Source organism: Leptodactylus fuscus, chromosome 4, assembly GCF_031893055.1.
Source record: "Leptodactylus fuscus isolate aLepFus1 chromosome 4, aLepFus1.hap2, whole genome shotgun sequence".
Taxonomy (NCBI): domain Eukaryota; kingdom Metazoa; phylum Chordata; class Amphibia; order Anura; family Leptodactylidae; genus Leptodactylus; species Leptodactylus fuscus.
In genome coordinates this window covers 186,170,662-186,194,141 of record NC_134268.1, presented here as the reverse complement: position 1 = coordinate 186,194,141, position 23,480 = coordinate 186,170,662, and the positions used below count along the sequence as shown (strand labels likewise).

At 41.3% G+C, this 23,480-nt stretch overlaps 1 protein-coding gene across 2 annotated transcripts in view; it reads right to left on the bottom strand.

The window, feature by feature from the left end:
• LOC142200863 (sodium channel protein type 5 subunit alpha-like) overlaps positions 1-23,480 on the bottom strand; it is a 415,975-nt gene that overhangs the window by 257,666 nt on the left and 134,829 nt on the right. For both annotated transcript variants that reach the window (XM_075271516.1, XM_075271515.1), the window contains 3 exons: positions 20,766-20,894; positions 13,802-13,893; positions 7,607-7,846 (listed from right to left, as the gene is read on the bottom strand). In XM_075271516.1, the coding sequence (XP_075127617.1) occupies positions 7,607-7,846; positions 13,802-13,893; positions 20,766-20,894 (461 nt within the window). The remainder of the gene's footprint in view (positions 1-7,606; positions 7,847-13,801; positions 13,894-20,765; positions 20,895-23,480) is intronic.

Genomic DNA, 23,480 nt, shown 5'->3' with positions numbered 1-23,480 from the left:
GATTGTGATCGGAATTCCAATCCCGATCTTTTCGGACGGGATCGAGATCAGGGCTTATTTTGCACAATGCTTGGCTACTGGTCAATCATTGTGGGAAAAGCTTAGCACCCATAGGAATGAATGGAAGCGGCCGGCCGCTTAACCACCTGCGTGGCGGCTGTGTCCCTTCATTCCTATGGATTTACCGCAGCCTGCCACTCTTCTGCTTTGTCCCTGTTTTACTGTATACTCAGCTGAATATACGGTAAAACAGGGACGAAGCAGAAGAGTGGCAGGCTACGGTAGATCACTGTGTGCTGCGCTGCTGTGAGGATGACGAGGCAAGTTCACAAGTAGATAGATACTACTGAACATTGACTTGTCTATTTACTAGACAAGTCAATGTACAGTAATATCTATCTACTCATGAACTTCGCTCAACTTACCTGCTCAGAAGTGCTGCCGCTGCTGCTGCCCACTGCTGGTCCGGTCCTCTGTCCTTCATGTGACTTCAGAGCGCCCTGTGCCCCGCCCCTGCCTCCGCCTCCCTAGACTAGTATTATAGAGAAGGCGTGGATTAGGAGAGTGTGGGCAGGTACTGGGAGGGGAGACGTGAGTGATGCACTCATTTCTCCCCGCCCACACTCTCCAGCCGCACCAAGCCCTGCCTACTCCTTGCATCTCTACAATACTAGTCTAGGGAGGCGGGAGGGGGGTGCAGGGCGCTCTGAAGACATGTGAAGGACAGAGGACCGGACCAAGAAGAACTGTGAGCTGCAGCTGTGCAGGTAAGCGGACACCGGTGGGGGGGGTTAATCACTACACAGCGTGGGACCAAAAATTGAAACAATTTTTGGACTACATGCTGTGTAGTGAATAGGATTCTTTTTAAAACCTGATCTCCGATTATTTAAAAAATCCGATTGACTTGCATTGGGATCGGGATTGGGTTCGAATGGAAATGATCAGAAATTGGATTTTAAAAACGATCCTGAAATTTCAAAATCGGCTCAACCCTACTCATGGGTAATATTATGAAGAGGTCTACACAATGGAACGTTACCCTGTTCCTATTCCTAGGATTATTGTGTTAGGTTTGTCAGGGTCTGGGGTTGCTAGGTGGGGCGGCATAGACACACAAGTCCAGTTTCTTTAGTCCAAAACCAAAGTAGAGTTTTATTTTCACTCAAAACAAAACAATAGTGCAGCAACAAAAGGAAACAATACAAAAATAAATACCTGCCTGGCTAGGCTCTAACTACACACATAAATAGGTTACCTCACCTATGATAGCAGATTCAATAGTAAAATTGAAGGGTAAAAGCCACAGCTCCCACAGTGTGACCTTCCAGCTGTCCCTGCAGCCCAGCTTTGTCCTAAAGTCTTGCTACTGGAGCTGACCTTTTAAACCTCACTGATGAGGACAATCCACAGAAGCTGACACACTGCAGAAACATCCACAATGTGTGGACTGGAGGGGGTGTGGAATAACAGGTCCCACTGCCAATCCTACCTGCCATTCCTAAAAAATCCAGCCCAATACTGAGCATGTAACAAAATGCTCAGCAGACAAAAGCTGTCTGCTGAGAACAAGTCATTCCTGGACTTTCTCTCATCTTGCCCAACTGAGTAGTCTGGGCGAGATGTACACACCCTCCATTATTTTGCCGGCCATTGGCTTACAGGTGACATATGGTATGGTAGCCGGACCCCTCTAGTCTTCATTTCAGGTACTCTAACAGCTCAGCGTTACATTGACTTGGTTGTGGAGTCAGTGGTACAGCCATTTCTCCAAGCCATATATTGTTTGTAATGAACAATATAATAGAAAAAATGGGTGACACTATATCCAGCCTTGGTGAGTGCTCCCTATTTTTCTGCTTGCCTACATAGTTACATATATTGTTTGTGCTACTGTAAGCAGCCTGTCTGGTATAAAAGTGGTACCACTGCCCGCAACTTGTCTCCCATCACGCACATCTGAGACATCATTGATGAGCAATTGCAAAGGAGCTGTCAGAAGCCAATCATGATAGTCAGTGGTATAACTAAAGTCTTATGGGCCCGGTGAAATCTTTTGTCCGGGGCCCCCTACCTCATCCCTACAGTGAATTCTTGATAGTAATGGTTATGGGTGCTAAGGAGTTTATCAACCTTAGTGTGGTTAGGGTAATCTGTGGGTCTCCTTGGCTTATGGGACAGATGGAAGCTGCAATCTCAATACTGATGCCAGTGCTTATGGGCCCCTAAGGCTCCTGGGCCCTGATGTGACTGCACTCTCTGATCTTATTAATAGCATGTAGTGTGTATATTTCTGCACGTGGCGCTCATACTTGACACTGAATAAATCAGATGTTTTGAATATTACGTTTCCATTTTGTTACCATTTGCATATTATTAACATATCTATCCATCCTATAATTTCCCTAATTCCAAGACTTTTCCTTCCTGGTGTTTAAATTTCAAAGTTTAATGAAAAAAATAGTAACAACTGAATAATAAATCAGTTGAAAATGTAAAAAAAAATTTTCTATCATACGGACTGTCATCAATAACTATATTTACTAAAGTTGGATTCTCCAGTTCCAGATTTGGAAATCACAGCACGCTCGTGTAGAACACAAAGCCGCACTGATAGGATTACACGTACAGAGTCTCATGCGATGCCTTTGTAAGTAATAGAGATCTCATCTTGATATCTTGGCCTCTATTATTCTGTGCTTGTAAATCAATTTCTGTTGAAACATGCATTGCTGGTTTAAGCAAGACGTAAAAAAAGAAGAATAGATCACAACAGGAACGAGCACTCGGAAAAAACAAAGTGGAAACAGTCAACACACTTCAATGGCGCTCATTTCTAGTGATTAGTCTGCAGCTTATGTGTACATGTGAGAAGGAGCGCTCCGTAATGAGCCCTGGTATATTATTCTTACCACTCGAGGAAGTGCAGCCCAATAGCTAATCACAGCAATAAGTGCACATGGTTGTGCCTCACCTCCCCGGGCCTGATAATGTGCAATTACATCGGGAAACTACAAGCTGCAAATATCATAGTAATACTGTATGCTGAGAGGTGTCAGCGCTTTTTATCACGGTATTTGTACACTACATCTGGCATTATACCAGGGGAAATCAACACAATTTATCTGGTCTCTTTTGCTGTTATTTCATATCTGAACTAAATTAGAAGTGTAACATGATCCCATACAATGGCAGAGGCCTCGTTCACATCTGTGTTGGTAATCCGTTCAGGAGAGTCTGCATGGGGACCCCCCAAATGGACTACCAAACACATTGGCAAGCAGTGTACAGTGAAAGCACATGGACCCCATAGACTATAATGGGGTCCGTGTGGTTTCCGTGGAGTGTTCACACAAGTCATGCGGACAGGAAAGTAGATCATGAACATTATAGTCTATGGGATCTGTGTGCTTTCACTGTACACCGCTTGCCAATGCGTTCAGTAGTCCATTCTGGGAGGTTCCAATGCGGACTCCCTTGAACTGAATACCGATGCAGATGTGAATGAGGCCATACACAGGAGGCCCCAGCTATGAAAACAGGTCCTAGACCTTTGTTTGCCAAGGGTTATATGCAGGTAACCTCTCACCGCCTAATAGCCCCTTCCCCCCACAGCAATTTTTTTTTTACTCCCCACCTTCCAAAATCCAAGACTTTTTTATTTTTCCATTCACAGAGCTATATTAGAGTATAATTTTTATGAGACAAATTGTACTTTGTAATGGGACCATTTACTATTTCACACGCTATACTGAGTAAGCTCAACTTACTTGGGGGTTTTGTTTCTATAATGTTCATTTTGCAGCCAAAATGACAAGTTACCCCCCAATGCTAGTCCATAGACGATTACTATCAGTAAGGGAGGGGGTGTTCCTCCCTGCTCTCACTGCACAGCACTATAGGCACTGCTGTGAAGAGGGACGTTCCTGACAGACTGTCAGGAATGCCCTTCTGACAGTGAAGAGCTATGGTACCAGTACCCGGCGGTACCCAGCGCACTGTCGGCTTTCCCGCGGTATATAAAACTGCCTGTGCCCAAACCCATGAAAGGTCCTTTAATGTGCATGTGTTATACATAATTTATTTATTTTGAGATTTGATCTAAGGAAGGGGGTGAGTTGAACTATTATTTATTATTTATTTTTTTATAGTTTTTTTTGCCTTTTATTTTTAGACCCCCTAAGGCCACGGTAGGGAACCTTCGGCTCTCCAGCTGCTGTGAAACTACAACTCCCAACTTGCTCCATTCACTTCCATGGGAGTTCCAAGAACAGCAGACCAAGTATGCATGCTGGGAGTTGTAGTTTTGCAACAGCCGGAGAGCCGTACGTCTCCTACCCCTGCTATAGGGGGTCTGATCACCAATTCAAAATGCTAATGCATTGCATCATCAGACCAGACAGCTACTAAAGCCGCTAAATTCTGCACTGGCTTCCATATTTAAAGAAGGAAAAATATTTTTAGAGAAGAGGAAAGTAAAAGGAATGGAGATGGGCCGCTGAAAAAATCCTGAGGGGATGGATTAAAATAATAGTCTACTAAAATTATTTCTGCTGTGCAATAAACTGCCTTTAAGTACTTGTTTCAGGTCACTCAAGATTAAACAAAAAACAGTGTAAGTAAGGGCTTGTTCCCACGATGTAATATGCCGTGCATTCAGACACGTATACATGTGTCAGAGTGTGAGCGCTCAAAACAGATCCCATTCATTTCAATGTGTGCCGGCTCACGCGCGCTACACATTGAAATCAATGGGTTAAAAAGCCTCCCATTGATTTCAATGTAAAGCGTGTCAGCCGGCACACATTGAACTGAATGGCATCTGTTTTGAGGGCTCACACTCTGACACATGTATACGTGTCTGAATGCGCGGCGCGTTACATTGTGAGAACAAGCCCTTAGGGTGCAAAACAAAAAAAAGACAAGGAAAAAATACAGAATCAAGGAAAACTTCATTATTTGGTGATTGGTTCCCTTTAAAATTGGGAAAGGGTGTGTAATTCTTGTGAGTCTGGCTTAGAAATAACTGTCACTGGTGAAATGTTCAGGTACAGAAATGTCTTCTGTGAAGTCATTAAAAATGAAGAGTAAGGTTCTCCTCCAAACCTCTCATAATAGGTGTTGCTAAAGCTGTCTGTTCCTGGAGTTCTGTCCTCTTGTATCATCGAAATGACTTGTTCAGTCTCGAAAAATGTTATTTGTGTTATCGATGTAATATAATAATCTCTCATCAAGTTCCTAAAAAAGTTTTTCGGCAAGTAGGATTACTCTGTATTTCAATTACTTTTTTTTCCTAATCCACATATTGTATTTTTATCTTCATGATCAATTTTGACAAACCTCTGTTCCAGCTCGCAATAAACATTTGTCAAGACATCGCGCTGATTTCCATTGGATCCACCAGTCAAAATGGAATCTAATCAAAACACTTGTGATGTCAGGAAAAACTAAATCGCTACTGATTTCTACTCGAATTGTACAAGTTTAGGGTGGTTGCCTCTCATCATAGAATGAATGTGTGTACAACATACTTATTAGGGCAGTTTCACATCTGCGCCCTGTCTCCGCTTTAGCCAATCCGGCGAGTTTCTGTCTTCTACCCCAAGAAACTGGACAGGGGACAGAAACCCAGCAATCATTTTCCAAACCCATTCACTTGAATGGATTTGCAAAGTGACCGTCCGTGTGCGTCTTCTTCCTCTCCGCAGCGAAACCTTTTTTTTTTTAGCCGGAAACAAAGTCAGACATGCAGAAGACGGAAACCTGCCAGATTGGCTAAAGTGGAGACTGGGCGATGGTGTGAACCTGCCCTTAATAAGGACAATGAACATCTTAAGGCTGGGTTCACACCAGCGCTTGAAATCTGTTCAGGGATTCCGTTCACGAATTCACTTGAAGAATGCGGAGAGAAAAGTCCTGCAAGCAGGACTCTTCACTTCACATTTTTCATGTGGAAACCAGGCAGAAATCCGGTGAACTCCATTATAGTCTGTCGGGTCCATGGGTTTCCAAGGGTAAACACGTTTTAAACAGATTGGGTTTCCGTTTTTCGGATCCCTAAGCGGACCCGAACAATGGAAACCCAAGTATAGGTGTGAACCCAGTGTCACAGTGTATTACCGGTTTAACACAAAACCAAATTGTGTAAGGCTAAGGCCCCACGTTGCGCAAACGCTGCTATTTTTGTTGCAGACTTTGTTGCGTTTTTTTGAGCCAAAGCCAAATAGGATGGGAAATATATAGAAAGCTCTTATACTTCTAATTTCTGCTCAATCTAGTCCTGGATTTGGCTCAAAAAAAACATAACAAAATCTGCAACAAAAACACAATGTGGGGCCTCAGCCTAATTGTGTAACAACTTTCATCTCCATAGGGGCTTAGGAATTAAGTAAAGTCACCAGCTGGCAACAGAACCTGTCAGTAGGCAACGAACTTATCCAACCGAAAAAAGTACTAGCAAGTCTTCAGGATTACTAAGTGAACAATTACAATTAATTTATTTTTACATAATGTAATATTTAATATTCTTTATAATAAAGATATTATCTCTAATATACTGTGAATGGAAACCAAATGTAATTTGACTTAATATTATTGTCTTAAACACATCATTAAAGGCAATTTAGTAAAAAGCTGCATAGTCAATATGTATGCTCGCGGTGCAGAACAAAAGGTCACTTCCAACTTAAACAGTGTGGAAAGAAAAAAAAATCTAATGAACAAAAGTTTACCCTGGTAATGTATCGCTGGAATAACTAATTTTTGGTTTTAGATACAGAAAGTCAGTTTATAGTTACAAGACATATAGGTCAAAAGGAAATGACTTTGAAAATCAAAATCAGATATTAAAAAATTATAGAATATTTCCATCCATAACAATAAATTAATGGTAAACTTGCAACCGTTGTTGATCAAACGAATGTTTTTTGACAGCTATTTCTTTCAACCTAACCATACACATGCACACTTGGTTTGGCTGAATGGGTATCTCAATATGTAGAGGGAAATAAGTTGGGTCTAAATATTTTAACCCAATGTTTGCCAATTGAACCATAGTCAAATGTCTATCTGATCCCAATGAAATCTGGTTGGTTGGTTCCACCAAAATTGTGGATATGTACAGTATACCTTCATCTAGATATGGTTGAGTAATGTTATGGTCAGATCATTGATCACAAAATGCGGAGCCTAAAAATGATGGGGGGGATCACTTTTGTGGCATTAAATAGTCACAATTTGGTAAACTGCAACTATTTAACGCCATAATAGGCACAAGTGGCATTCTTGCACAAGCCTCAACACTTACAAAAGTGGGTTCGGGCTGAGGGCAAGGTCACCCCCATGCCATATTCTTTATAATTTACCCCACAAAAGACTTGCCTAAGCACAAGGGCACCGGGTTGGGGGAGAGGGAAGTGCCTAATTCATGATAACGTGTAGCCGCCACAAGGAATATCAAAACAGGCGTAAAATATGTTTGTCCTGATGAATTCCCCTAAATAATTTTAAAGGAAGAACAACTTGTATTTTATGAATATCATATAATGCTGACAATAAACTAAATTAATAACATGACATTAAGAAAATAGAAAACATCAAAACTTACTGCCATCGTTGATGAACTCGTCATATGTCTCCCAGGTGGAGTTATCCATGCCCCAGAAAAAGGTGTCAGAAAGGCTTCGATTGTATTCCGTGAAATTTCTAACGCATTTTTGCTTTAGGTGGCCCATAAAGAGCTGTAGCCCTATCAGGGCAAAGACGCTCAAACAGAAAACTGTTAAAATCATAACATCTGCAAGCTTCCTTACTGACTGGATAAGGGCTCCAACAATGGTTTTCAGTCCTGAGGGAAATAAACAAACATTTAGAAGCTACAAATATAGTTTTTACAGAACAACTTGGAATTCTATGGCCAAATAAGTCTCTGAGATGTGTAAATTGGTTGGGGCACGACATTCCTTATAATGCTGAATCTATGCTAAGAATTTTTTAGATGGTTTATTTGAAGTCTCAAAGGCTATGGAGAGTTCAAGTGTTCTGCCTCAAGAAAGCAAGTGGGGTCTATAGTGGAAAAAACTCTATAGTTGAAAAAAACTCTACATGGCCAAAAGTATGTGCACATTCAAACATCTCAACCCATAAAGAGGGCAGTAGTATGTTGCTGTTATGACAGTATCCACTCTTCTTATATGTCTAGATTTTGGCTTGGGAATTTAAGAGCATTTGGAGTATTGGTGGAGTCAAGCACCGGTGGTATGACATGGGACACAGTTAACGCTAATAATGTACAAAGGAGTTGGTGGAGCTGTTGGGGATTCATGGAAACCAAGACCCAACTTCACAGTTGCATATTTATGTGGACTGGGAGAATTTTCTTTGCATCTGCCAAACTTAGATTCCTTAGATGGAAAGGTGATAAAGTGTGATTCATCCATCTAGAGAAAGCTTTTCCTCAATGCCAGGGTCCAACAATTGTGTGTTTTAGATCTTAACAATTACACTTGTATTGTGCATGATGGTCTTGTCTTTATACACAGCATCTTGAAAGTGGAAACCCACATATGCTCATAAAGAACCCATGGTCTTGATCTCGAAGTTAATGTTCCAACTGAGGACTTCTGTGGTTGACTAGCTCAGAGCTGAGTAGATGTTGATCATAAATGTTCCAATGTCATAATAACAGCAGATAACCAGACATTACAAAAAGACTAAAAATGCCCTGTTGGAATAATGGTTCAGGGCAATAAAAGTCTCTAATCTCTTGGGTATATCCTATTACATCACTGTTTGTCTGTCACAAGTCTAAATGCCTAGCTTTATGCACAAGTACTCAATGAACGTGCGGCTAAACTTAGAGATTACAAATTGTGTCCACATAGTTTTGGCCATGCAGTCTACTTGACAAAGATTAAGCCAGTTTAAGCTGACACCTCTTTGGCCTAGAGCCCATAGACGTAAGACTTCTCATTAATTTCGGAAAAAAAAATCCCTCCATAATATTTTTTTAAAGAATAGAAAAGCAGGGCAGTGACAACACGTAAGGGCTGGCAGAGCAGGAACAAGGTACAAAGTAGGTTGCATTATAAAGTGATTGCCCCTAATCCATCCTCTGACAATGAAATACACATAAGGCCTAAAAAAAGCTATTGTCATGTCAACCTGACATCTCCACTTCTGCGATTTTCCCAGGATATAAGCAATAAAAAAATTTCTATTCATTGCAATGTGTGCTTTCCGAGTCTGGTCTGTGAATGAACGAGCCTTTAGGCATTCACTATTCTTAAAAAGCCAATACTACTATTAGGGGGATATCGTCACTCCTTGGGGAGAGACCACCATGTAGCGCCCTCTATTGGTTTGCAACACTGAGGCACCTGACTTCCTAATTACATCATGGAAGACAATACTACTATGTCTTCTAGTGGGTCTAAGCCAAGAAATGGACAACTGAATGGTTTCCAGTTTGTTCATGGCTTCCACCTTCACATGCACCATGATGGATATGATGTTTCCATTATGATCCATTTTGTTTAATAATGGATCCTAATGGATTCTGAGTGATCTCTACGACTTACACTGTCTCCAATCTTCTCTTTTTAGAAGCTTTGAAGATTAAATTGTCATTGACAGTGGCCTATATTATTACTGACCTTTTCTCTATATAGTCGAATCTATAATTTAATGTAATTCATTATTAATTGGAAAGTGCCTTTTTTATATCATCGCATTGACTGGATCAGATCTAGGTTGGAATTTTCTACTCATCCTGATACGGAATCTATTAGCCTGAGACTATTTACAAAGTTAGAATTTTAATACATTTTTTTATTCTAGAATTTCCTCATTTATTCAATCGAACACCTTAGATCCTGCATTTAATCCCATGCTTAGTTAAACATTAATATTACACCAGTTCTTCATAAAAGAAAAAATTATTAACATTTTCTATACACCTGGATTAGCACAATACAAATTGTAAGTAAGAAAATATACAAAAAGAAAACATTAATAAGCATGCAACATCAAGCATAGAAAGACAGAAGCCCAAACCACTCTCTACCACAAAGCATCGCCATAATCATGATTCTATATGACTTGTATCTAGAACGTCCTTAATAGGCGTTGGCAATGTACATCACTATACAACAAAAATTTTAGCTTATAACAGAACTTTTAGCTATTATTTGGATTTCAAGAGAACTATCTATTATATAGGGTGAGAGTTGACTACATCTTCATATATGGAAATCTACTATATGTTGGAAAAAAATCACTAATTTATTTTTCGTTGGAAGTGTTGACATGTGTCAATGGATCTACTGGCACCCAAATTGTCTAGATTTTTTTTTTTTTTTAGAGATCCTATGACTATAAATGCCCAGAAGATCTGTCCATTGCTGAATGACCAGGAAACAAGGAAGTGTCAGAATCAGGGCAGGTTCACATCTGCGCCCGGTCTCCGCTTTAGCAAATCTGGACGGTTTCCGTCTTCTGCCCTGATAAACTGGACAGGGGACAGAAACGCGGTCGTTAGTTTTCAAACCCATTCAGTTGAATGGGTTTTCAAAGTGACCACCCGTGTGCATCTTCTGCCTGTCGGCTGAGAAATCGTTTTTTTAGCCATAAATCTAAATCCAATCAATATTTGATGTGAACTTTTCCCTTTGCATTGCACCAATTATTCTAGATACACTTGCAGACAGTCTTGGAGGGAATTCGGCAGGGAGGTTGTTCCCACCATCTTGGAGAACTAAGCCCATATCTCTTTGGGATGTAGACTTGCTCCAATCCTTCTGTCTCTTCATGTAATCCCAGACAGACTGGACGATGATGAGATCAGGGCTCTGTGGGGGCCGTATCATCACTTCCAGGACTGCTCCTCCAAAGAGCAAAGGTCACACCAAATATTGATGGAATTTAGACTTCTCTTTTTGTTTATTCTCTTAACTTTGTTAATTGACAAAAAACATTAACACTTCTATTTTTGAAATCACAGGTTTGCAACTTGAGCATTTGAGAAGGTTAAAATCCTAGTTGGAAGAACTATGCCAAATGTTCAATCTCTACAGAAGCACAAAGTATGCCTCGTAAATCACCATATACGTGTGACATACCATTGCCAACACCTATAAAGGATGCTTACCTCTAGATTTTATCATGCAGACCTATCACCTTTCCATGCAGGTCAGAAATGTTAAGCACTAAGGCTGAACGGGACTTGTCTTCAGGATGTGATTCACTTTCAAGCAGAGTCCAGCTGGTGCTGCAGATCCAGAGTATTTTGTCTCAGGCTTTGGAGCCTGTAATGGTAACCTTACTGTGATTAGTAATTATTAGGCGGATGTGCTTACAGTCTACAAATACACGGGGGCAGAGTTCTTCTTTTTTTCTTTTCCTCATGTGTCAAAACATTCCTTCTCCAGGAGTTGCAACAGCATCTAAAATCAATTTTGCTGTCAAACTGAGGATAATAGTAAGGAAGCTCTAGTGCTCCTCGCCACCTAAGCCGTGCTTGATTTGTATTCAATACAGAGGCGTATTTGTTTAATGCTGTATGAAATTGCAGATGGGCTTTCCTGTCTCGTAGTCAATTATTAGGAAGGAGTTCCTCATTTTGTTAATAGACTCACTGAAGAACAGTGTCACAGCAGAGTAACATAGCCCTACCAATGATATTCATCACATACTAGAATTTGCCTCCTTCTTTACTCCTCTAGGCATTTATCTTATAGTAGGAATGAGAGACTTAGAACTAAGCAATTCATTGTAAAGGATATATTCAGCTCTTAAAGGGGCTGAATATTTATACCTTATTAAATTGGGAACAAAAAGTTCCCCTAAAACCTTGCAAATGGAGCGCCAGTGCACTTACATAACCAGCGCTCTATTCACAGCAGCCACATGGCAATGAATGGAGCACCAGTCACACAAGTCATGTGGTTAAGGCCTTAAAGGGGCTGTACTGTTAAGTACTCTTATACCCTATCAACAAGTTAGGGGACCAGTGTCAGACTGCTGGGTCCCCAGGCTTTCTCACACATCTCCCCTATTCTTCAACTTCTTTAGAGCCTTATGCACACAGTGGTGCTATTTTTCCAGAACCTAACATCTGTGAAAAATGGCCAAGTTGCTCTGTTCAATCCCACTGAAAGGAGAATGCATAATGTCCATGTGATGGTTGTTTTTCGAGTGACCATCTCACAGTCATGTTAAAACTTGTGAATGTCTATGGGTCTATTCACTTGGATCTATGTATGTCCATTCAACTAGACAAAGATAGAGCAAGTCAATTTTTTGGATGGCTGTGAAAACTGTCCATCAACAAAATGGACGAGTGAATAGAGCCATGGACTCTCATTGTATGAATAAGGCCTAAAACCATCTGATAGTTTGTATATAAGCTATCAATACCGTACATAACAAGGTATAGCCTGTATTATAGCCCAATGCCGAATTCGTAAATTCTACTGGTTGCCATTGGAAACAGTCGACAAACTGATATCTAATGGCTTAACTACTGCAAAGGGACATTTTTCATATATCATAGGAAATAATTCACCATTGTGCCCAGAAAGCAAGGGCTCAGCAGAAATTAAAGGGATTATCCAGCGAACAAGAATGCTCTGGCATTCCCTTCCCTGGATAAGTTTTATTACTAATATACACCCTGGTCCCCAGAGTTACAAAATTGGCAACCTGTTGGATGGATTTATAGTACGGGACAGTATGTCGCTGGGAGGCAGGGACTCCTAGCATCATAGATAAGCGTTCCTCTCCTAGCATACTGTTCAGGCCAATAAATCCAGCCAGCCCATAGACTGAAACTCAGTCGCATGACTCGCCCAATGAAAGATCATTGGTCTATCCTACATTTTTTGCCTACTCTGAAATATCCTAACTGGTATGAGATGGTCAGCTATATACGGCCATCTTAACCTTGAAAAACAGTGTTAAACATCTTTATTAGGCTAAGGCTCCACATTACGGAAATGCAACTTTTTTGGTTGCAGATTTTGTTGCGGTTTTTTGAGCCAAAGCCAAGAGTGGCTACAAATGGAATCGGAAATATATAGAAAGCTCATAAACTTCTAACTTCTGCTCAATCTAGTCCTGGCTTAGGCTCAAAAAACCACAACAAAATCTGCAAAAAAAGTTGCGTTTCTGCAATGTGGAGCCCCAGCCTTAGGCTAAAGCCCCACGTTGCAGAAACACAGCTTTTTCTGTTGCAGATTTTGTTGCAGTTTTTTGAGCCAAGGCCAGGAGTGGATTGTGCAAAAGGTAGAAGTATACGAACTTCTTCTGATTTCCCATTCCTTTTGTAGCCATTCTTGGATTTGGCTTAAAAAAACGCAGCAAAATCTGCAACAAAAAAAGCTGCGTTTCCGCAAAGTGGGGCCTCAGCCTTAGGTACGAATTTTAAGATCAAAAAGTTGAAAGGTATGGTGAGGATTTTAATATAATTTAGTCTTATTAACTGTGATTTCCCAAATATTATGCGAAACTGACAATAATATAACCTATATCTACATTACTCAGGGTACTCTGTTAGCACTGAAGGTTTTATGACATATGCACCCACAGTTCGAATTTCTCTAAATTATTGTACGCTGGATTTTCTGCAGCATTCATCAATATGAAAATGTCTAAAATATTCATTCTGCAGACAAGTCGCATTCTCGACATACAACCATTCCGAAGAAGTTTTAGTGTCAAACACTGTCAGTGAGACATCAGTTAGGTTAATAGGAATGGTATGTGGGCTTTCACAAGCAGCCTTAGTGTTTAACCCAATCCTCACCTGGAATGACCGAGATTGTTTTCAAAGCTCGAAGTACTCTGAATGTCCTTAAAGCTGACACATTGCCCAGGTCCACAAACTCAGTGGCATATCTGTAATAAGGGAAAGTCACACACAAACAATAGCAAAACTCCATCCAACAACGACAGCAAAAGAGGGAAAACAGGGCACAGACTGAAGCACTCGCAGTAGCTGAGAACTAGAGAGGCGCGGCCATCTTACCTGGGATTACTGATATAGTTTTCAGAGCTCTGAGCACTCTGAAAGTTCGTAGGGCTGAAACATTGCCTAGGTTTACAAACTCTGTTACAAACCTGTAGAATCAAACCATAGTTATTTGGAATCAAGGAATGGAGGAAGCTACTGCATGAGCGCTGAGACAAGATACCAATGTTACCCAGCCGTGAAAGAAAAATGGCAGGATGTAATGAAAAGGTTCTATGGGTTCCCATTGGTACGTCATTTTACAACTGGGAAACAATGGTAAATCATTGCAGCAGAGGTCGGGTGATTCAGTCCATGACTAAGTATAATGCCAATAATATGATGCCAACTGTTACATATAAGTGTGGCCATACAGGAGCGCCATGGCCATCTAGAAAGACATTTCTAAGAGGTGGCATATACGTTCTTGATATATGCGAGAATGTTAATAAACCACCAGATATTGGTGTCAATACCATACCCCAACTAGGGAAGCAATTTCGTAGACATTAAAGATGTTGTCTGGCAACATAATAGAATTTTCTGGATGTTTTCCAAGAGAAAATTGATAATGTATTGTATCCCAATTTGACATCTTCTCTCGCAGTACTGGGATGCTCCACCTATATTGTTGTTCCGACATAGGCAGTGGCCCTTCTCCCGGTTTCCATTTTGGTGACATGATGAATTAGGTTGGCTGTCTGACTTCGTTCATGAGTCAAGTTGATCCCGTTTTGTGTCTTAGCATTACCTAAGGGTTTAGATAATGATTGAGCTATACAGCCATCCCCTTTCAAGCAGATCTCCAAAACCAAAATTGGGTAGCGGGAGCAAATTAAATAATTTAATGGGACCTTTCATCACCTTCAAAACTCCAACTCTCTGCATTCTTCAAAAGGTGTCATGTTGAGATACTGTAACAGTTGGATTGTTTTCTATGTCCCCCACCAATCCTGAGCATTTGGTTCTGTTAGTTTCAGCACCCAATATGCTAATTAGTTCTTCTATTGTCAAGTGGGCAGTCCTCAGCTGGAGCCGAAAAACAGGAACAGCCCATCTGACAGTAGAGAGAATAATTAGTATATAGAGATGAGCGAACACTAAAATGTTCGAGGTTCGAAATTCGATTCGAACAGCCGCTCACTGTTCGAGTGTTCGAATGGGTTTCGAACCCCATTATAGTCTATGGGGAACATAAACTCGTTAAGGGGGAAACCCAAATTCGTGTCTGGAGGGTCACCAAGTCCACTATGACACCCCAGGAAATGATACCAACACCCTGGAATGACACTGGGACAGCAGGGGAAGCATGTCTGGGGGCATAAAGTCACTTTATTTCATGGAAATCCCTGTCAGTTTGCGATTTTCGCAAGCTAACTTTTCCCCATAGAAATGCATTGGCCAGTGCTGATTGGCCAGAGTACGGAACTCGACCAATCAGCGCTGGCTCTGCTGGAGGAGGCGGAGTCTAAGATCGCTCCACACCAGTCTCCATTCAGGTCCGACCTTAGACTCCGCCTCCTCCGGCAGAGCCAGCGCTGATTGGCCGAAGGCTGGCCAATGCATTCCTATGCGAATGCAGAGACTTAGCAGTGCTGAGTCAGTTTTGCTCAACTACACATCTGATGCACACTCGGCACTGCTACATCAGATGTAGCAATCTGATGTAGCAGAGCCGAGGGTGCACTAGAACCCCTGTGCAAACTCAGTTCACGCTAATAGAATGCATTGGCCAGCGCTGATTGGCCAATGCATTCTATTAGCCCGATGAAGTAGAGCTGAATGTGTGTGCTAAGCACACACATTCAGCACTGCTTCATCACGCCAATACAATGCATTAGCCAGTGCTGATTGGCCAGAGTACGGAATTCGGCCAATCAGCGCTGGCTCTGCTGGAGGAGGCGGAGTCTAAGGTCGGACCTGAATGGAGACTGGTGTGGAGCGATCTTAGACTCCGCCTCCTCCAGCAGAGCCAGCGCTGATTGGCCGAATTCCGTACTCTGGCCAATCAGCGCTGGCCAATGCATTCTATTAGCTTGATGAAGCAGAGTGTGCACAAGGGTTCAAGCGCACCCTCGGCTCTGATGTAGCAGAGCCGAGGGTGCACAAGGGTTCAAGTGCACCCTCGGCTCTCCTACATCAGAGCCGAGGGTGCGCTTGAACCCTTGTGCAGCCTTGGCTCTGCTACATCAGAGCCGAGGGTGCGCTTGAACCCTTGTGCACACTCTGCTTCATCAAGCTAATAGAATGCATTGGCCAGCACTGATTGGCCAGAGTACGGAATTCGGCCAATCAGCGCTGGCCAATGCATCCCTATGGGAAAAAGTTTATCTCACAAAAATCACAATTACACACCCGATAGAGCCCCAAAAAGTTATTTTTAATAACATTCCCCCCTAAATAAAGGTTATCCCTAGCTATCCCTGCCTGTACAGCTATCCCTGTCTCATAGTCACAAAGTTCACATTCTCATATGACCCGGATTTGAAATCCACTATTCGTCTAAAATGGAGGTCACCTGATTTCGGCAGCCAGTGACTTTTTCCAATTTTTTTCAATGCCCCCGGTGTCGTAGTTCCTGTCTCACCTCCCCTGCGCTGTTATTGGTGCAAAAAAGGCGCCAGGGAAGTTGGGAGGGGAATAGAATTTTGGCGCACTTTACCACACGGTGTTCGATTCGATTCGAACATGGCGAACACCCTGATATCCGATCGAACATGTGTTCGATAGAACACTGTTCGCTCATCTCTATTAGTATACTGGTTACTAAAACTAACAAAAATGATTGATCTGGAACGTTGGGGACTACAGAAAAAATTCCAACTGTACCGGAGTCGGTGGAGCAGCGCCCATTAAGGAAAGTAAAAAGTTGATGATCATGGAGGTGGCAAAAGATTCTCTTTAATGTACATGAATAAGTTTAATTAAACGGCTTACCCAGACAGGTAAAAAAAAAAACAAAAGTTGTTCTAATATTTATAAAACTGAAATTGATAAAACTTTTTTATATACTTTCATAACAGTAGTTGCCCCCATGTTTGGTGACCAGCACCAATCCTATTCCATTTCAGGAAAGAGAGCTTTACCCCCTCCATGTCAGGTTGTAGGTAGAGACATACTTGAGGTGTCTGGCTTTGTATGTGTTCAGTCCAACATCTAGGCCATTCCCCTACTCCATTATGGTTGATAGGACAAGAAGGAGGACCCACTATTCGTATGCCAACACGACAAGAAGGGGTTCTATGTTGGAACAAAGTGGAGTGCCACCAATGGTGGTATAGGGACATTGCGGCAGATGTCATAAAGAAAATATAGTGACAAACACTCAGAAACACCTTTTTTTTGCCTGAACAACCCCTTTAATGTGCTTTTTCACAACATCCATTTTAAGTAATGTCTTAAGAGTATCTCTATTAGTGAAGACGTTTTCGCAATCTCTTGCTTAAACATCAGCAGAGCTGAGCAGAAATCAAAGCAGCCAGACATGTCCTCCCACCTATTGATATTTGGGCATGCCACCATAGGGGCCTGATAGTTCTTGCCCACCATTCTGCCATTTCCAACAGGAAAGACAGATTTCCGAAGTGATATTTAGTGCCACGTATCAATACCATGTTTCTTGCTATAATTTGTTGGATATATTTTTTATTTCTTCTTCTTTTCATTACTATCTAAGAGCTTCTAATAGTGGCGCTCATTTCCGTGTCAGCTAAACACTGTTTCTCGGAAGTAGCTATTTTCACAATTTACCTAGGGGTTTCCTATATCAGATCCCCATGGGACACCAATGAGCAGTTACTGTATGTATATACGCATGTTTATTCATTTTGGTTACAGGGCAGATTTTATTGCTTCCTGGAAAGTTCTTTCTATTTATACATTAGTAACATAGCAGATTTTTACACATAATTCACAATCCAGTCCTTAAAGGGGTTATATGAGATTAGATAGAGAGTCTGTGTTCTCCTAGTAATAGCACCAATCTCGTCTATAGGCTGTGAGTGGTATTGGGGCTCTGTCCCATTCAATAAGACTAGGACTTACACGCCGGCTTTGGCCATGACACCGTTATGTTAGTGAATGGAGTCACATTGTGACTAAGGATGCCTAACATGAGCGAAAGAGTCGCAGGGCCGCATGATGATATTTGGTCACACGATGGGAGTTGCTGCAAAAGTCGCTGTGTAGTCAAGCCTAAGCTGTAATACCAGACACAACCCATGGAGATGAGTGGTGAATATAAGATCTTGCTATATATATATATATATATATATATATATATATATATATATATATAGATACACACCAACTTTTTGTTGCCTTACATTCAATGGATAAGGCTAAACATTCAAATTTTCACATTGAAAACCAAAAATTTCAATATTCATTTTTTGCCCTGACTCATTCAACTGATGGATTAAATATTCAGTAAATTGTACAAAGAACGACAATGAATTACCAGCAATCTCTGCTTGTTACGTTGCAGACAATGTTATTATTCGGAAACCACAACTATTTTACATTCTGGTTAAACAAAAGGAAAGAGATGAGTTTGACATTTATTTACATTTTTGATTATTCCGACTTCAGTCTTGGAAAATAATGGTATTGTTTGCTCGGATTTGCTTCCCACTCACATCAGATTTACCAGATTTACTAAGGGACTATTTATATCGGTCAATAAGTTTCAGAATTCCCTTGTTTATGAAGCATTCTAATGGTAATTGGTTAGTGTGAATGGGGAAGATCAATGACAAACCCATAGTACAGACTATTGCTATTGGCCGCACATTCATAGCAATATTTTTATAAGCCTTAGAAGGGTATTCGCACCATGGCATATGCACAGGATTTGACATAAATATGACTGACTTCTGAGACCTGCATCTATCTCGAGAACAGGGGTCCCATCTCAAGGCTGCAATGAGTGATAGGTGCCCATGCATGTGTGGCATTCCCAATTCTCTTCTATGGAAGTTCCTGACATCTACTTGCAAGTTCCATGTACATCCACTTCCCACTCACTGTAGTGGAGAGACAGGAGTGAGGTGATCCTGGTTTTTATGATGGGAATACCCCTTTAACCCATTTATGCCTAGAGTTCCAATATTCCAACTCAAAAGATACAACCTCAGGCATAAAGAGGTTAAAGTGTAAGTAAGCTTTCATATATTTTTCATAAATCAATAGTGCAGGAGAAAGGAACAAACTTTACAAAATATTTCACTAAGAAAAAAGGCCTGTATCTTTAACTATTACTCCCTCCTTTAAGTCTTATCTGAGTAATTTTGGTCTAAACTCCTTATACAAGCAGATTAGTTTACAATGCAGTCTACGGAGAGGGGAAGTGGGAGAAGGAGATGGAGAGAGACAGAAATATGAGGCCAAGCACAGAATTAAATGAGTAGTTTCCATTAGGACTAGACTGGAAAACCCAGCTGTGCTGTGAAACAAAACTCTCTCTATATATAGTGCAAATATCTCTCTGCTTTAAGGAGCTCTCCTCTTTCTCCCTCTCCATAGACATCTATTGTAAAATTTGGATCAGTGGCAGAAGAAGTCAAATAAGTGAAGAAATAGGTACTTTTCAGTCACATTACTAGCGGTACGGGAGCAGGAGTGCAGTAGTCAGGTAAGGCAGAGGAGGCTGAGGACAGCACATGGATAGCCCACAGGGGCTGTAGTTGCAGTATGGAAGCAGGTATGTAGAGACCAGGGCAGTGGTTCTTAACCTTGTTTGAGGTACCGAACCCACCAGTTTCATATGTACATTCACCGAACCATTCTTTAGTGATAAATCAAATATGATTTTTTTCCAAATTCAAGACCTAACTATATGTCTTTGTACTGGTACACAAAATAAAGCTTGCATATGGTCTAGGGTTCGATCGAACCCTGGTTAAGAACCACTTGGCCAGGGTAATAGTCCGTTGTATCTCAGGAGCTGAAGTGAAGCTATAGAAACCTTGTGGCAAGCAAAGGTGAAGTTCCAAGGAGCTGAAAGAAGATCTCCAGCAAGGTGTACAGCCTGTATTCAGTAAACTGAACACGATACTAACACAAAGCAGGAAGAGTTTGAGTTGCATATATATATAGGCTGTTCAATCAGGGCGGGTTCTAATCATTAGAAAGAGATGATGAGCCTCAGGAGTAGGTTCAACACAATAGTCCAGCAGACAACTATTCAACCAGCTGAGTAGCTCAGCAAACAAGGAGATACAGGAAAAGGTTCCAGGACACAGGTTCAAATCCTGACATTTTCCTTAATAAATTATATAAAGTTTGTTATCTTCAGCTATACTATAGATTTATAAAAAGGTATACTTACTTAAGCTATAACTGGTGTAAAGTGAGGATGTGTGTTCTTATAATATAGCTGTCTATATGGACAGATCGGTAATTGAATAATATAGGAGTAACAACTTAAACCCCAACTCACAATTTTGTTGCTTAAAGGGGTTTGTTCTGAATATAAGTGTTGTGTCAAGAAAGCTTTAGAATGCCGTCAAATAACAAAGTCATTCTGTATTCCCCACTGAACAGTCTACTCTGGCCTCCAGTTATGATGTTTCAACACAGTCATGTGACCATTACAACCAATCACTTGCTGCGGCGAATACCAGAGTCAAGTCAAAGTTTAATTTCTGAAGACCAGGCTAGACAGACCAGTGTGGAACAAGAATAGAAGTGGTGCACGAATTGCAAGTAAACCAAATAACATAACAGTCTGCAGAGATATAAAATAAGAAATTATACTCACGCCATGACAATAACACTGAAGTCCAGCCAGTTCCATGGGTCCCTCAAGAAGGTGAATTCTTTCAGACAGAATCCTCTTGCCAGAATTTTTATCAATGATTCAAAAGTATAAATGCCAGTGAAAGTATACCTGGTTAGAGTGTATAAGGGAAGATTTAGTTACCGCCGATCCAAGTGGCACATTCATGAAAATCCCAACAGCATGGTCACAAATGTGTTCCCCTGATGTACGAGGGACTGCCTTGGATGGGATCCAAAATCATAAAGTTTATGGTGTAACAATGGAGGCAAATATGTAAAAAGTACAAGCTGGGATGAAAGTTACTCCTGGCATTACAAGATAATGGAGCAGTCGCATCCGCTATTGTAGTCTTTACAGGCTTTTGTGCACCTATAGGTGGTCATACACATTAGGATAAGATCATCCAAACCCACCAATTTCTGGACGAGTCAATCACCTACTGCGCCTTGAATGCTCTAATTCAACAAAAAAATCAGGCATGTTGAACATCAGATCTTTTGTACTTAAGGAGATAATCCTATGCCAAAGGTGTCTGGCAGTGTGGTGGTGTACTCCCCCCTCCCTATTACAAGTCCATGCGCTCTTAGTATAAGTGTGCACATGTATAGAGAGGTTGGGAGGAATAGCTGTGTGTTTGACTGCTATGAATATGTATGGCCACCTCATGGATATTTCAATAGCCTGCTGACATTATGCCTTGGTCACTTCCTAATAAATTCTAACTCAAGCAAAACTGAAAATTCAGGCATCATGGCAGTTAAAGGGTTATTTCCATCTAGAGAAATTGCTGTTCCCATATGCTGACCCCTAGGGAAGGACTTATAAGAACAGATGAACATTGCTGCTCTCTGCTGTTTCCGTAACTCTGATAGTGGAGAATGAGAGCTATAGAAACAGCATAGCACCTTTAGCTACACTGTTTCCATAACTGTGAAGCTATGGAAAAGCTGCAACCCAGCAGTTCTATGCGGTTTCCTTAGTTCCCATTAACCTCTATGTAGGGCTGCCGTTACCATACAGCAAACGGTCCATTTGCACTGGGTCCTATGGTAGTGGGGGCCCACTGAACTGATCAGATGAAGAGGGGCAGTCCTGTATTTCAGGCACAGTCCCACTATTCTTGATGTGATTTCAACTCTTCATTGCTAGGAAATCTGATAGGTCCATTCCCCATCATTCCGTCTTTAGCTGATAATGTCCGCAGCAGGGAGACGTGACGGGCACAGAGACAGCCATACAGTCAGAGTTTTTAATTTGTATGCAATATATTCATTGAATGGTGACTGAGTGAGGCATTATGTGTGGGCTACTTGAGGCAACGCTATATTGTGTAAGCTCTTTGAGTGGACATGAAATTATGTGGGGTGGGGCCACTAAAGGTTTAATATGGCCCTGCCTCTAGGGTATTAAGGGGAACATCGTAGAACAGCAATGCTTGACTGTTCCCCTAAGTCCCCTAGGCCACAGGATGGAGGAGGTTATTCCCATCTTGACAGCAATTTGCAAAATCCTTTAACCCAAAAATGTCTTATTGACAGAGGACCACAAAGTTGAGATATGGGGAGCTGTCAGGGTTCTGACATTGGAGTGATAGGCATCGCCTATTTCTCAAACTAACCCAATATCTGATGACCACTATCTCCTTGGATAACCATATCCAGAGTGGCAGGAAGTAGGATGTTTATTGCAGACATTATTCTACCTATAAATGAACTGCTTGCCATTTTTGAAGGTACATGTGATAGGCCTTACAGGGAGTCTACCACTTCCCCCATGTCAGTTTTGTAGATCTGGAGAAGAACAACTTTTCAAATAAGACAGTTAGTGCCCTGGGGGCAGACTCTCAGCTATAAGGAGCACTGCCCTTGCCACTTAGACCTCTACCATCTCCTGCCAGTGCGAGATGTTGACCCTCCCACTGCTATGATATCACCATCCTACTTGATCAACAATAGCAGTGCACTCAAAAGTGAAGACCCGCCTCCAATGCACCATGTGTCGCTTGTTTTTCTCCAAATCTGCAAAAGTGACATACAAAGCAAAGGTATGCTGTTGATCACTGTAATGTTCTCAGTACTATGGTAGTAACAGTAGAATATCCTTGGGGAGGGGAGTAGACTCCCTCTAAAGTGTCCATTAGGATACATATTAATATGGAATAACTGCATACATAAATAACTAGAAATGATATTAATAGACGTCAGATATAATAAGGAGTACATGAAGGTTGGTATACATCAAGCTTTCATTCTGCCTGTTAAACAGTTTCGATTAGCTGACACTCCATGCAGATATTATAGCGGAGTTAATCATGCACATGCTGGACAATATTAATAGTGTCTGTCTGTTAAGTAGACGACGTTGAGGACATGAGTCTGCAAATAAATGGAAGCTTCAATCCAGCATCTCCGTATGGACTGGCAATAATTAGATCAAGCATGGGCGCCACATCCTGGAAATCAATTCATTAATGAGCATAACCTACACAGGGAAATGGAACCTCAATGTATCATGGTGAATTCTGTTTTCTTGTTATGCAGCATGGCTTACATGAATCATACCTCTCAGCTATTAGCAGGGTTACATAGCAATCGGTGATCATGTGGATGCCCCTTTATTCATCTACTGAGTATTTCTGGGGTACTATTAGGTTAGGATTAAAAAGAACAACATCATATGCTGCCTATATAGCAA